The 13,547-nt window shown below is 40.8% G+C and overlaps 1 protein-coding gene across 3 annotated transcripts in view; it reads left to right on the top strand.

Moving 5' to 3' along the window:
- LRP2 (LDL receptor related protein 2) overlaps window positions 1–13,547 on the top strand; it is a 176,263-nt gene that overhangs the window by 46,145 nt on the left and 116,571 nt on the right. For all 3 annotated transcript variants that reach the window (XM_086370871.1, XM_086370868.1, XM_086370878.1), the window contains exons 5-9: window positions 4,286–4,396; window positions 4,698–4,811; window positions 5,544–5,663; window positions 7,056–7,208; window positions 8,666–8,785. In XM_086370871.1, coding sequence (XP_086226997.1) covers window positions 4,286–4,396; window positions 4,698–4,811; window positions 5,544–5,663; window positions 7,056–7,208; window positions 8,666–8,785 — 618 coding nt within the window. The remainder of the gene's footprint in view (window positions 1–4,285; window positions 4,397–4,697; window positions 4,812–5,543; window positions 5,664–7,055; window positions 7,209–8,665; window positions 8,786–13,547) is intronic.

The raw sequence follows: 13,547 nt of genomic DNA, 5'->3' as shown, positions 1-13,547 counted from the left end.
AAGGTACTGAATTGCTATTTCCATTTTATAAATATTACTATATGTATGCTTTTCATTGAAAGATGCTTCTAATTATTTTTGGAAAGAGGCAGGAGATGCTTCTCTGTTGCCCACTTGCACTCCCTAGTCCATGATGACTTACTTCAGGGACTGAATTTAACTGACACAGGAGGTGGGAGGTGGGCCAGGGAGGGGAGTAGGCTGATCTTCTGCCACTTTGTGATCCGTCTTCTTCAGTTTTTGTTTTTTGACGTAGACTCTTTTTTTTAAGCTTGTAATTTTATATTCGAGTATAGCTGGGTGACAATGTTGTGATAGTTTCAGGTGGACAGTGAAGGGACTCAGTCATACATATACATGTATCCATTCTCCCCTAAAGTCCCTGATGTGGACCATTTTCAAGTCTTTATTGACTTTGTTACAATATTGCTTCTGTTTTATGTTTTGGTATTTTGGCCATGAGACATAGAAATCTTAGCTCCCTACCAGGGATCAAACACACACCCCCTTGCACTGAAAGGCAAAGTCTTAACCACTAGATGACCAGGGAAGTCACTGTGGTCTGTTTTTTCAGTATGGACTCTCTTGTTTGTCCTGGTACTCTTGAAAAGCTGTTTCTTAGCGTAGGGGTTCCTGGAATCCCTGGATTATATCAGATTGAAGTCCTTAGTAGAATATAAAATAATCTGATGAAATTTATATTTGACCTCACCTCTCCAGACTTACCAAAGTGAAATGAGAAACTAAATGGAAAAAAAAAAAACAAAAACTTTTTTCTTGGGTTGCTTCTTCTCTTTCTTTTCATAGGATTTTTTTTAAGTTTATCTATTCCTTTCATTCAATTTCATTCTTTTCCCTATAATTTCCTCTTCCTATTACTCTGAAGTCAGTCTGTAAGTACTAGAAATACCTATTATAGTGGTTAGGAATATGCATTGTGGGGCCAGGTTGACTGAATTTGAATTCTAGTTCTCCAGCTTACCAGTCATATGCCTTTTTTTCAAATTGTTCAACCTCCTTATACCTCAGAGAGGCATAGATATAAGGTCTATGAAATGGGAATAATAGTACCTCATTGGGATGTTACAAGAACAAAATAAGTTCATATGTATTGAGCACTTGAACAGGCTTCTGAGAGCACATCGTTTTCAATACATGTTTTTGATGATTATTATTGTTTTTGCTTATTTAACTCTGTGGATAGTACTTTTACTAAGTGCTGGTGGTCAAACTAGTAAACTTTTTCTGGCAAATCATTACTCTGACTGGATTGTCCTGCCTCAGAACTGAACTAACAAAGTTACTTATAAAGGATGACTCTAGGACCTTGGAAAATCCCAGGTGTCTATCCAGGACTTATATCAGTGACTGCTTGTTTTCCTTTTAATCTTGGCTTAAGCATCATAATATACCTTTAAGATACCTTCTCTTTCTTTAGAATCAGTTTGTCTTCTTGGCTGTTTTGTCAAATTCTGAGAAAAGAGTGTATTTAGAACCTTCCTGTGAAGATAATGAAGAGTAGTGCCTAATATCTGTGTCTTACTCTGCTGTGGATGATTTCCATTCGGGAAAGTCTATGAGTTTCTTAAACCACCTCTTCCTCCTTGATTATGCAAACTGAGCTATAGCATGGAACTTTCTTGCTCCAAGCCACATCATTAGCAGAGAAAACATTTCAAACACCGTCAAGTACCAATTCTACATGTATATGTGGAGGTAGCTCCCAATTTCGAGGAGCAAACCTGGACATGAATCATTTTGAAAAGTGGAGAAAGGAAGGGAGATGGAAGAGGATGTTCTTGCATTTTTTGTATCAGGTCAACTTTAGCAGTCTGGGGCTTAGTTAATAGGTACTTGTTAATCTTTCCATTAAAACAAAACTTACAAGGATGATATTCTCCGGTATTCTTATACAGTATCTTCTCTCTTACTACCCTTCCCCTTTACTTGAAGTCCTGTAGGGCATTTCAGCAACATGATGGATTTGTCCCATGGGAAAAAGTTTACAGGGTTAGACTCAGACTCTACATCCAAGCAAATAAACCAAAAAGTTAGACTTCAGAGAGATACATTATCACCAAGTATTGTGACTTCCTGTTTTCTGGGGTAGATTGAAACTCATTAATACTGTTAGCTGTAGAAACCTTTAAAGGAAATAGAATTTGCTCATTTCTTACTTTGCTCAGTGTACAACTTGGACCTTTTCCCTCTGTGGGGTATTCAAAGAGGGAAAAGCTTTTAGAAACAGTTTTCCAAATCTTCTGTGTATTTTGTGTTTTTGCAGTCCTTCCTATGGGCATCCCCGTACATTTAGTCAGGCACAGCAGAGACCAGAGGTGTGCAGGGCAAATCCTCAGCTGATTGACAGATTTATTATCAGCTTGGTCAGAGACAAGAAAGCTGTTCATACTTCATTCCAAGTGTCAAACTACTGACCTCTACCCTTACCAATATGGTTGGCATATCAGCTTGATGACATCAAGCTGGCCTTGTTGTTTGTGGTGCTGATGTGTTGTGTCAGCAAACTTTAGTTATATTAGTGGATACTAGTTTTCAGTGTGGGAATGGCCCTCAAAAAGGACGGGGAGAACAAGAGATCTGCCCAGCATGTTGGCCTCAGTTCCTTTATATCTACAATAATCACCTTAAATGAAAGAGTCCATGCATAAAATTTCTTCCTGATAGATATCTCCTTTATTGTAAAGAGGTTGGGTTGTCTAAGATTTCCTTCCTGCTTGCTGCTCTCTGAATAGCCTAGATGGCATACTACTATCCAGCGCAAGGGGAAAAGGAATCACTTGCTGGACTCAGCTGACTTCTAGGCATCTCTTGAAGGGAGAATGAATAAACTGAGCTATGTGACCCTTTGAAGATGCATTTGGGATGTGTACCATCCCTATGATGAAAAGACAGCAATAACCCTAAACACTAACTGGCTCTTGGTTGATTAAAAAATAAAATTTGCAAAGAATTAAATTTTATCAGTTATTAAATGCCTCCTATTTTAGTACACAGTTGATTGTGTGCAACTTGGCAATTAAAGTAATTATAGACACTTGGTAGACTAGTTTTGAGCTTCTGCAGATGAGAATATTTGTGCTTGCTCTTTTACTGTGGAACATCATGAAATGGGACTGCTGTCTGATCTTGGAGATGTACCCTTTTCTTACTGAAAAAGAAATTAGAGGAGAATCTGAGAATCACTATGAAAACAATCTTTAATGAAACAAAAAATAGACCAAGAAAGATAACATACTTGTGAGAGGGAGACTCTTTAAAGACCATAAAGAGCCGAAGTTCACACTATTTTTAAAAACTTTTCAACCTAAAAAGTTCAGCTGTGATAACTCTGGCACTCCCAAGCATTTCTTGAGCACAATGGGTAAATGACCTAGTTTCTGTACTGAATGATGGGGATTTGAGTAAGACAGGATCCTTGATCTTAGAGGATTTCATAATGTCATGGGGGAAACAGATAATCAGTGAATAGAACGGAGCCTATAGTGAGGGGGTCATGAGATATGTTCCAAGTCTGGGGAAGCACAGGGAGGGGCTGATAGTACCTTTTTCCTTCAAGGGAACATCCTGATTTTTCCACTGAGAGAAAACCAGGGTTAAAAAGCATTTGGCTAAAAGCAGTGAAGTGATCGTCAGTACATAATGTGGTAATGATTTGGGCTTGTGGCTCATACTGTGCTTTTGTAGAGCACACTATGCTTTTCAGAGTGCTTTACTAGACATTGTCTTTTGGAGGTTCCTGTATGTGTGGATGAGAAAATGGTGACACAGAAAAGATAAATAATTCAAGTAAGAGTAAATAGGTATGGAGTGGCACCCCAGGTCCCAGGTTTCTTGGCTTCTTGGCCTGTTTTCTTTCTTTGACCCTGCAGCCAAAGAACCAGCCCTTCATCTCCCAAACCATGTGTGATGGTACGTTGCTTTCCTGGGGTGTTATTTATATTATGTAAGAGAAGGTTCCATTTTGACAAGTTAAAATTTCTTCTCATTCTTCGGCTTGGAGTGCACAAGTCACTTTAGAGCCCAATTCCCTGGGCTTCCATTTCCCCCTACTATGCCCTCTCAAAGCACTGTGTACTTACCACATTAAGCACATAGTCCAGTTTGTAATTTGCTGTTTGTGTCATTCTTAGGTTATCCAAAGAATGTCTCTTTTGTTTACCAATATATGTTCAGCAGTTAGTGTCTAGGATATAGTAGTCACTCAAGAAGTGATTGCTAAGCAACATCTTCATTTAAGATTTGTGTGCTATTTCCATTCTTTCAGGATACCCAGTATGTGAGCAGCTAACTTGTGCTGACGGAGCCTGCTATAACACCAGTCAGAGGTGTAATGGGCAGGTTGATTGCAGAGATGCCTCTGATGAACGCAACTGCAGTAAGTAATATGCTGAAGCTGGTTTAGCCAGTTATGCACATTTCTTCCCAAGTTTGTGTTCAGTGAATTCATGTTGGTGGCTTGAAGTCAGCCATGGTGGAGTATTTTACACTATGGAAATTGGCAGATACAGTAAGTGAGGACTTTTATGTTCCTGGAGAACTGGTTGTTAAACATTTACCAGCACACTGCTGCGTGGTAAGAATCTTTTGAAACTTGAGATAGACTCTTCCTATGAAATTAAGTGGCTACAGTGAAATTGAAATTCTCTTTTCTTTCCCCTTTTAACCTTGTGTCCCAGCTCACCGGTGCACGCGCACTGAGTTTCAGTGTGGCAGTGGGCAGTGCATTCCTAGAACCTACGTCTGTGACCATGAAATTGACTGTGAAGATGGCAGTGATGAACATTCTTGCCGTACGGTGACTTCCTCATTTTGGGTCATGCTCTTAGGAATGCTCTTGTCTTTGCATTTCCGCCCCCTACTGACGTATTATTCTTTTCAAATAAAAGTCACCTCTGGCAGAGGAAGCCAGAATATCATTTAGGGCCCATGGCATGAGCCTCAGCAGTGTTGCTGAACTTAGACTTCTTTACCTTCCAGAGATCTGTGTAGAGTTGAAGTGGTGCTCATGGACAGTTTGCATTCTTTTCTTAGGCCACACAGATACAGGGTATATTGTATTACTGGATTTCCTTTCTGGCACCTGGGCTTATTTCAGTGCTAAATTGAGAGGAATGTGATATCATGGAATGAGTTGCTCAGAATCATTGAGTCCTAGAGAGCAGTTACTGTGCTTGTGGTCAAGTGAGAGAATGTTGGCCATTGGCATTTCTGTAGCATCTTTGTCAGTCTGTATTCTTTGCTCTGTGTCAACTTATAGCTATCTTGTGTTTCATCTTGATGCACTTGATTTTCATGTCCTGAACCCAAAGCTACTGTTTTCTTCTCCCCTTCTCTCTTCTTCTCTTTCTCTCTCTCTCTTTTTTTTTTTTTTTTTGTTCATTTTTGTCAAGATGGTTAAGGGACTAAATGGGTGTAGAAATTTCAGTTTCTTGGAGCTCAGTTTAGGTGGCGGGGTGAGCACTTTGATTTCTTTCCAAAGGTTTGTATCTTTGGAGTGTAGCTGTCATTTTATTTTCTTCCAGCTGCTTATCGGACCTGCAAAGGCAACGAATTCACTTGCCCTAACGGCGTCTGCATTGCACAGAGTTGGGTTTGTGATGGAGAAAGTGACTGTGTAGATAACGCTGATGAAGATGGATGCGGTAAGGAGGGGAAGAGCTTCTGATTGGAAAGTATTTTCCGATTTTCAATCAAGTGTTTTCCAGGTCTTGCTGTTCCTACTTTCCTTGTTAGAAATTATCTGTGTGACATGCAAGTTTCCAGATTGGCTGGACTGACAGGGAATTTTGGGTGAGGAAGAGTGGTTCCCCTAGCTTTTTCTAAAAAGACACAGAATTCAAATATAGCATAAATTATAATCCTTTCCTAACAGTAAGGCCAAATAGATAGGACAGTCTCTCCCCCTTTACAGCCCTATCTGAGGTTTTCTTTTTAAGACTTTTATCTTAATTAGATTTATCTATATAAAAGAAGTAGTCTGGGGAAGGAGCAAAAATAGAGGAATATGTGATTTGTCTTAAGACCTTACAACCATGAAGAAGGACTGAGCTGCAGATTGGTAGACGTAGGAGAGGCCACTATCGGGAGAAGTGAAAAGGAAATTGTCAGTGATATTCATCCCCTTCACTGGGCAGTTATCAGCAGTACCTCCAACAGCTTGGAAGCTGCTAACACCCACACATAAAGCAAGTTACCTTTATGATTCTAGCCTGGGTATATTAATAATGTTGCTTGTTTTGGTTGGGAGCATCCATTGGTTTCATGTTTCAGTATTCCAAGAAGTTGTGTTCCAACTTGCTGGATTATAATCTTTCTTGTACTGTTGACAATTCACTAAAGAAACAAAACAAAACCAACCAAAAATCACACATCACACACACACAAACTCAGGAATCCTGGCATTACCTTGATAGCTCTAGTTCTATTATTCATGATTTAATAACTGAATGTTCTCCTACAGGTTATTCATCTAGTTTGTTGATATGCTATGCTATGCTATGCTAAGTCACTTCAGTCGTGTCCGACTCTGTGTGACCCCATAGACAGCAGCCCACCAGGCTCCCCCGTCCCTGGGATTCTCCAGGCAAGAACACTGGAGTGGGTTGCCATTTCCTTCTCCAATGCATGAAAGTGAAAAGTGAAAGTGAATTCGCTCAGTGGTGTCTGACTCTTAGCGACCCCATGGACTGCAGCCTACCAGGCTCCTCTGTCCATGGGATTTTCCAGGCAGGAGTACTGGAGTGGGGTGCCATTGCCTTCTCCGGTTTGTTGATAACTCAGGCCCATTTCTGCTTCTTACTCTTATAATTTGGCTGGGAGTTGCCTCCCCTAGAAAGACTGGAACCTAAATAATGACATTTACCATTCTTTAGAATCTCAGTAAAAGGTCAGTTGTAGCATTAGAAACTACTTGTTTATTGTGAAATATCGGTCATTTGTAGGTTTCTTGTTTACCTGATCTCTTAACCATGTATTGAAAAATGTCTGGCTCTACCTCTTATATGGCCTATTATAACTCTCTTTTTCCCCCACAGAAAGCAAAATTAATCGTACCTTTGACTGTTACCCAAATGAATGGGCCTGTCCAAAGTCTGGAAAATGCATCCCAATTTCTAAAGTTTGTGATGGTACTTTAGATTGTCCAGGAGGAGAAGACGAAAGCAATATCACTGCAGGACAACAGTGTGGTGAGTATGGAAATTTGTCTGGACATCTTTCAGGTAATGGTGTCTCTGTTTTTCTATAACAGATTGCCATAGATAGAGAGTATCAAGTGGTGTTTGCAGAATGAGCGATTCCAAGACTTAGTAGCTCTAACCAACAAACATTTGTTATTTCTCACAGTCCTGTGGGTTGGCTACATTATTCTTTTGGCCTGAACCAGCTCACTCACATCTCAGGATGCTCCAGCAAAAGCATGGCTAGTCCAGGCGTGTTTGCCTGGTCATGGAAAGGGCAAACCCCAGTGAACAAGCTCTTCTAAGCCTCGACTTATGTCATGTTTCCTAAGTGTTCTATTGGCCAAAAGAAGTCACACTGATCCCAGATTTAATGGACTGAAGCAATAGACTCCATTTCTTGATGGGAGGAGTTTATAAATATCTGTGACTCTTCCTCCCCCAACCCGCTGCATCTCCTTCCCAGGAAGAATGGTTTAATGGTAATTGTGATGACTCTAAAAGTATTCTGGAGATTTGTGATGACTCTAGAAGTATTCTGGAGATTTTATTCCCTGGATTACACCTGTGGAAAAAGTGTTGCTAGCTTTACTCAAAAACTTCTGGTTTCAGGGATCTATACTTGGAGTTACTCACCGCCCTACCCCCACTCCATAGCCGTAGAATATTTTCCCACTATAAGCCATCACTTCTGTGGATAGCCGGCTGTCCTGTAGGAAAATGCAATTCATGGCCTTGATTTCTCTCTGAATTATCTTGTAGTTGCCTAACAGTGACCATGAACTGTAACCCTAAAGTTTTGGTGATTTCTTTTCCATGAAAAAAAGAGGCTTCTATGGCTTCTTTTATATTCCCACCCCCCCCCCCCACCATTTCTTTGGAAGCCCCTTTAAACAGTCCTAGTGCGAAAGTTAGAAAACAAAAATTAGTTGAAGCTAGCTTGGATTCGGAGAAGGCAGTGGCACCCCACTCCAGTACTCTTGCCTGGAAAATCCCAGGACGGGGGAGCCTGGTGGACTGCCATCTATGGGGTCGCACAGAGTCGGACATGACTGAAGCGACTTAGCAGCAGCAGCAGCTTGGATTAATTAGCTTTTTAAGTTAAAAGTTTAGTGTTTAGTGTTCAGTGGCTTGGAAATTCTTGGGAATATCCTTCTATTCTTTCTAGATAGAAGAAATAGATATCTAGATAGATATCTTTCTATTAGATAGCCTAATATCTTTCTAGACACAAAGATAGACTTTTGACCAGATTTTTTTCATGAACAGCACTTCTGATGCCTTGTGCTTGCACTTAGTTATAATGAATTTTTAAAAATATGTGCTGAGTTTTTATTGCATCATACCGCAGGCTTGAATGGTGTTACTGCATACTTACTGAGCTTTTACTTTGGAAAGTTCTTACTTATAAATCAGCTTTGTCCGGAGATCACCTTTCATTTCACAAAGTCTTTTTCTCTGTTTAGATGTGAATCTGTGTCCGTCCTTGGGATGTGAATACCAATGCCACAGGTCACCAGGTGGAGGGATGTGTTACTGCCCCTCAGGTTTTATTGTCAACCAAAATAGAACCAATAACTGCGTCGGTAAGTGACAGTCTTTCATCACAGTGCTCACGGCACTGGGGGCGCTCCCTTTAACATCAAGAAGTTTGTATTTATGGAGAGGAGGATCTGTTAACAAAGAGCAACACAGTCTTCACTGAAAACCTGGCCAATGTGAAGTTTTAACTCTGAGACACTTTTGTGAGGTGCCCATGGCAAAAGAGTGGTTGGATGATGAGTGAGTAAGCTAGCTACTTATATATCTGTCCAGTACCTAATGATGGAGGTTGTTCTTTTGATATATTGTGTATTGCTGTTTTATATATTTGGAAGCAGAATTATATAGCCATACTTGCTAAATACAGTTGGCCCTCCCTATCTGGGAATATCAATAACCTCAGATATGCAGATGACACCACCCTTATGGCAGAAAGTGAAGAGGAACTAAAAAGCCTCTTGATGAAAGTGAAAGTGGAGAGTGAAAAAGTTGGCTTAAAGCTCAACATTCAGAAAACGAAGATCATGGCATCCGGTCCCACCACTTCATGGGAAATAGACGGGGAAACAGTGGAAACAGTGTCAGACTTTATTTTTCTGGGCTCCGAAATCATTACAGATGGTGACTGCAGCCATGAAATTAAAAGACACTTAATCCTTGGAAGGAAGGTTATGACCAACCTAGATAGCATATTCAAAAGCAGAGACATTACTTTGCCGACAAAGGTTCGTCTAGTCAAGGCTGTGGTTTTTCCAGTGGTCATGTATGGATGTGAGAGTTGAACTGTGAAGAAGGCTGAGCACCAAAGAATTGATGCTTTTGAAGTGTGGTGTTGGAGAAGACTCTTGAGAGTCCCTTGGACTGCAAGGAGATCCAACCAGTCCATTCTGAAGGAGATCAGCCCTGGGATTTCTTTGGAAGGAATGATGCTAAAGCTGAAACTCCAGTACTTTGGCCACCTCATGCGAAGAGTTGACTCATTGGAAAAGACTCTGATGCTGGGAGGGATTGGGGGCAAGAGGAGAAGGGGACGACAGACGATGAGATGGTTGGATGGCATCGCTGACTTGATGGACGTGGGTCTTAGTGAACACCAACTAAGTGAACTTAGTTGGTGATGGACAGGGAGGCCTGGCATGCTGAGATTCATGGGGTCGCAAAGAGTCGGACACGACTGAGCGACTGATCTGATCTGTGAATTCTTCAATCTCCAATTCAGTCAACTGGGGAATCAAAAAAAGAAGGGGAATGGGGAGGCAGAAAGTTCCAGAAAGCAAAACTTGAACTTTCTGTGTGCAGACAGCTATTTACATAGCACTAAGGACTCCGAGCTTTCACGGTCAAGGGCCAGGGTTCCCTGGTCAGGGAACTAAGATCCCACAAGGTGTGTGGTGTAGGCAAAAATGAATAAATGAATAAATAAAATAAACAAGCACAAAAGAATCACTCTGGTTTACAAACTCTGGAGAAAGTCTATTTCCTGCTTACGCTGTCTTCTGTAAGTGTAAGACTGCTCCGGCTGTCTGCCACATGTCAGGCTACTCTTCCCCCTTTACTGCCACCCAGCTGCCAATCCGATTTCCAGTCTTAGTTCTCTAGGCCTTTCCCCTTTCTCTTACTAGAAAAGGAATTCCAGTAGAGATACCGGAAGCCACATTCTCAGTGTTACATTTGTTTTTCTCTCTTTTTCCTCTCAATCCTAAAGAGAAATTTGGGCTGGGCCGCCTTGTAGTTGGAACTCGATAGGCCATGAAATGTTTTCAGGAAAAGGGATTTGCTCTTTAAGAATCCCTGGTTCAGGTTAGATGCACGGTACTGGATGCTTGGGGCTGGTGCACTGGGACGACCCAGAGGGAGGGTAGGGGAGGGAGGAGGGAGGAGGGTTCAGGATGGGGAACACATGTATACTTGTGGCGGATTCATTTTGATATTTGGCAAAACTAATACAATATTGTAAAGTTTAAAAATAAAATCAAATTAAAAAAAAAAAAAAAAAAGAATCCCTGGTTCATTCTTGTGATACCTTGCAACCTATTCTTTAGTCTCTCAATACCCGCCCCCCCCCACCCCCCGCCTCCCTTCTAGAGCCACATTTTCCAACATGTTTTCCAACATCTTTTCTAATACTTAAGCCTGTGATGAGGTTTGAGTTGTAGGTCAGAAAGAGGTCCAGGCTGCTTCAATTTTTTGCATCCCTTAAGAAATGAAAAACTTTCATAACAAGATTTTTACGTTTAAATCTATTAATGAACGTAACCGAATTTTGCAGTATTATGCTGTACACAGGATCATTTCAGAATTCAAGAACACATTTGGTTCTACTACTACTGGAAGTAGTCCGATACTTGGGCACTAATTCTAAGGTCCACAAACATCTTTCAGTCCCTTTACGATGTACCTAGGACTTTAGTACAGATGACCTCTTTTGGATACAAGCTCAAAAGTCTGCAATTTTGAGTTTTGTGAATGTGAGGCCCTCTGCTACCTGCAGAGACTTTCTCTGTGACCTTTCTTGTCCTTTAAGAATGTACCTTTGCCTCTGAGTTTTGAAGCTGGGTTAATGTTTATTTCACATTTCAAGAAGACTATATTTTGCTTTCTTGGTAAAGAGAACCTATTAGTTTCAAAACATGACATTATGAAACCAGTTACACTCATTTCAGCTGAGCTTTTAGAGACTTGTTTAGGTCTGCTCTTTCAAGCATTTCAGTTGAACAAACACTCTCTGTATGCCTGTAATCCTCTGCATGCCTGAGTTACCACAGAAGCTTCAGGTGTTGGAAACCTATGCAACGTTTATCAGTTTAGCCATGGCTCCCCGGGGGATGCCTCAGTGATTGTTAAGAATAAAATGGAATAATCATGACAGGAAATCTTGCCTTCTACCATTCTTCTTCTCCTGGTAGTCTTGACCTAGCTGTGGAGACTCTGAGGCAAGCCACCAGAGCAATTCACTGGACTATTGTTTTTGATTGACAAGGACATGCTGTTTGTTGAGGGAATGACATCGTGGTGCAGCCTTAGGGCAGGAAGGTCATTTAGCATGGTGGGATTGCACACAGCCAGCTGGATCAGAGGGTGTCCGAGCAGGATTTTTTTTGAATTACTCTCAAAGCAGTATTTGTTGGTAAGAAGGGACAAAGAGTAAAAAGGAAAGTAAATCAAGGTGACTTGGGCTGGGAAGGAGGATTTTGAAGCAGCAATTTAGTGTTTTGTAGTTTCCATTACCTTTTCTACTCTCTTTAAAATCCTCAGGTCTCCCTTTCATTTTTCTTGTCTTTCTTTTGGCTGTCAATGGATATTAATTAGCCTTCATTCTTTGTAATGATGAACAGAATCTTACTCAGTCATTAAAAGTGACAGTGTTTATTTACTCATTTAAACCTGTACAGTACTTGTAACCCAGATGGTAGGAAGGGCATTTGCACCCAAGAATTCCTAGTTATGACTTTTCCACCCTCTTTTTGACATGAGAACTCCTGTTCCCAGGGTGATTCCAGATCTTTAGACATAGTCATAGTGTCTTGGATTCAAAATGAGGTCATGATACCCTGGGAGTTTGAGGGCGAATGTCCTGTACATTCCTACTGAAGCAAAGCCTTACGTGGTGTTTTCTCAGAAAGGAAGTGAGGGCACAGAAGAAATAGATCAAATGCTGGTCTTTGGTCTATACCCACTTGTCTTTTTACCTTGTCATGTCCAAATTGGATTAATTTTTTCTTTGTCACAGTCCTGGGGATGAAAGATGTGCTGGTCTGTGTTGTTAAACTTGATCTAGAGGGAAAACGGGAATGATTATCTTGATCCCAGGACTTTCTTGGTCTTTTTTTTAATTAAAGTTTTTTCTTTGTTAGATTTTGACTGTGCTGGGTCTTCGTTGTGGCACGTGGGCTTTCTGTCTAGTTAACGGCACTCGGGGGCTTCTCTAGTTGTGGAGCCTGGACTCTAGAGTGCAAGGGCTCAGTAGCTGTGGGATCTTAGTTCCCCCACCAGGGATCAAAGCCATGTCCCTTGGATTGCAAGGCAGATTCTTAACCACTGGACCACCAGGAAATTCCTTCTTAGTCTTTCTTGTTGGGGAGTCACAGGATGGTGGGGCATGCAGCAGGTGTGGTAGAATTCAACCCACAGCTTTGCAAATGTTATCAGATCCTAGAAATTCTAGAGAACCCTAGATCTGTGAGTCTCAGGAATTATAATTTACTTGAGAATTTTCTGAAGCTCTAGGGGATATGAGCCTGTTGATTTAGGCTGTGGACATCATTCTTCAAAGAAAGAGAGCAGGGTGAAAGAGGGTGAAGACTGGATGTGAACTTCAAGGGTCAAATGAAATATTTGGCACCAGTTATCCAAGGATAGGACAATTTCTGTGCCCTTTAAGCTTTATAATCTTTAAGAAAGTCATGTGTGTTTTTCTTCCCTGCCCCCATGTTGTATTGTTTATGTGTCAATTATATTGAAAGTCTTTTTACTATTTGATAGAACTGGGACTACTTGGCCATTGAACACAGCTCTATTGTGTAATGGATTTTCAACAAGTACATATTAAATGAATGAATACTGCTAATGAGTAAGCAGAAGAGAATGTATTTTTCACGACTTAAAAATGATGTTAATTTTGGTGATGACTTTTGACATCAGAGAAAAGGATAAACAGACCTTTCCAGATACTTTATTGCATACTTTGTTTGTGTCTCATTGAGCAGTTGGATATAAGGCAGTTCTTTCTACAGTGAAGGAAGTCTGTGTCCTCCAGTATGGTAACCTCTAATCACATGTGGCTGTCAGCATTTGAAATGTGGCAAG

This window comes from Bos grunniens, chromosome 2 (assembly GCF_055505025.1).
Source record: "Bos grunniens cultivar Pamir isolate PY7600 chromosome 2, Bosgru_T2T1.0, whole genome shotgun sequence".
Lineage (NCBI taxonomy): Eukaryota > Metazoa > Chordata > Mammalia > Artiodactyla > Bovidae > Bos > Bos grunniens.
This window is presented reverse-complemented; position numbering and strand designations above follow the sequence as displayed.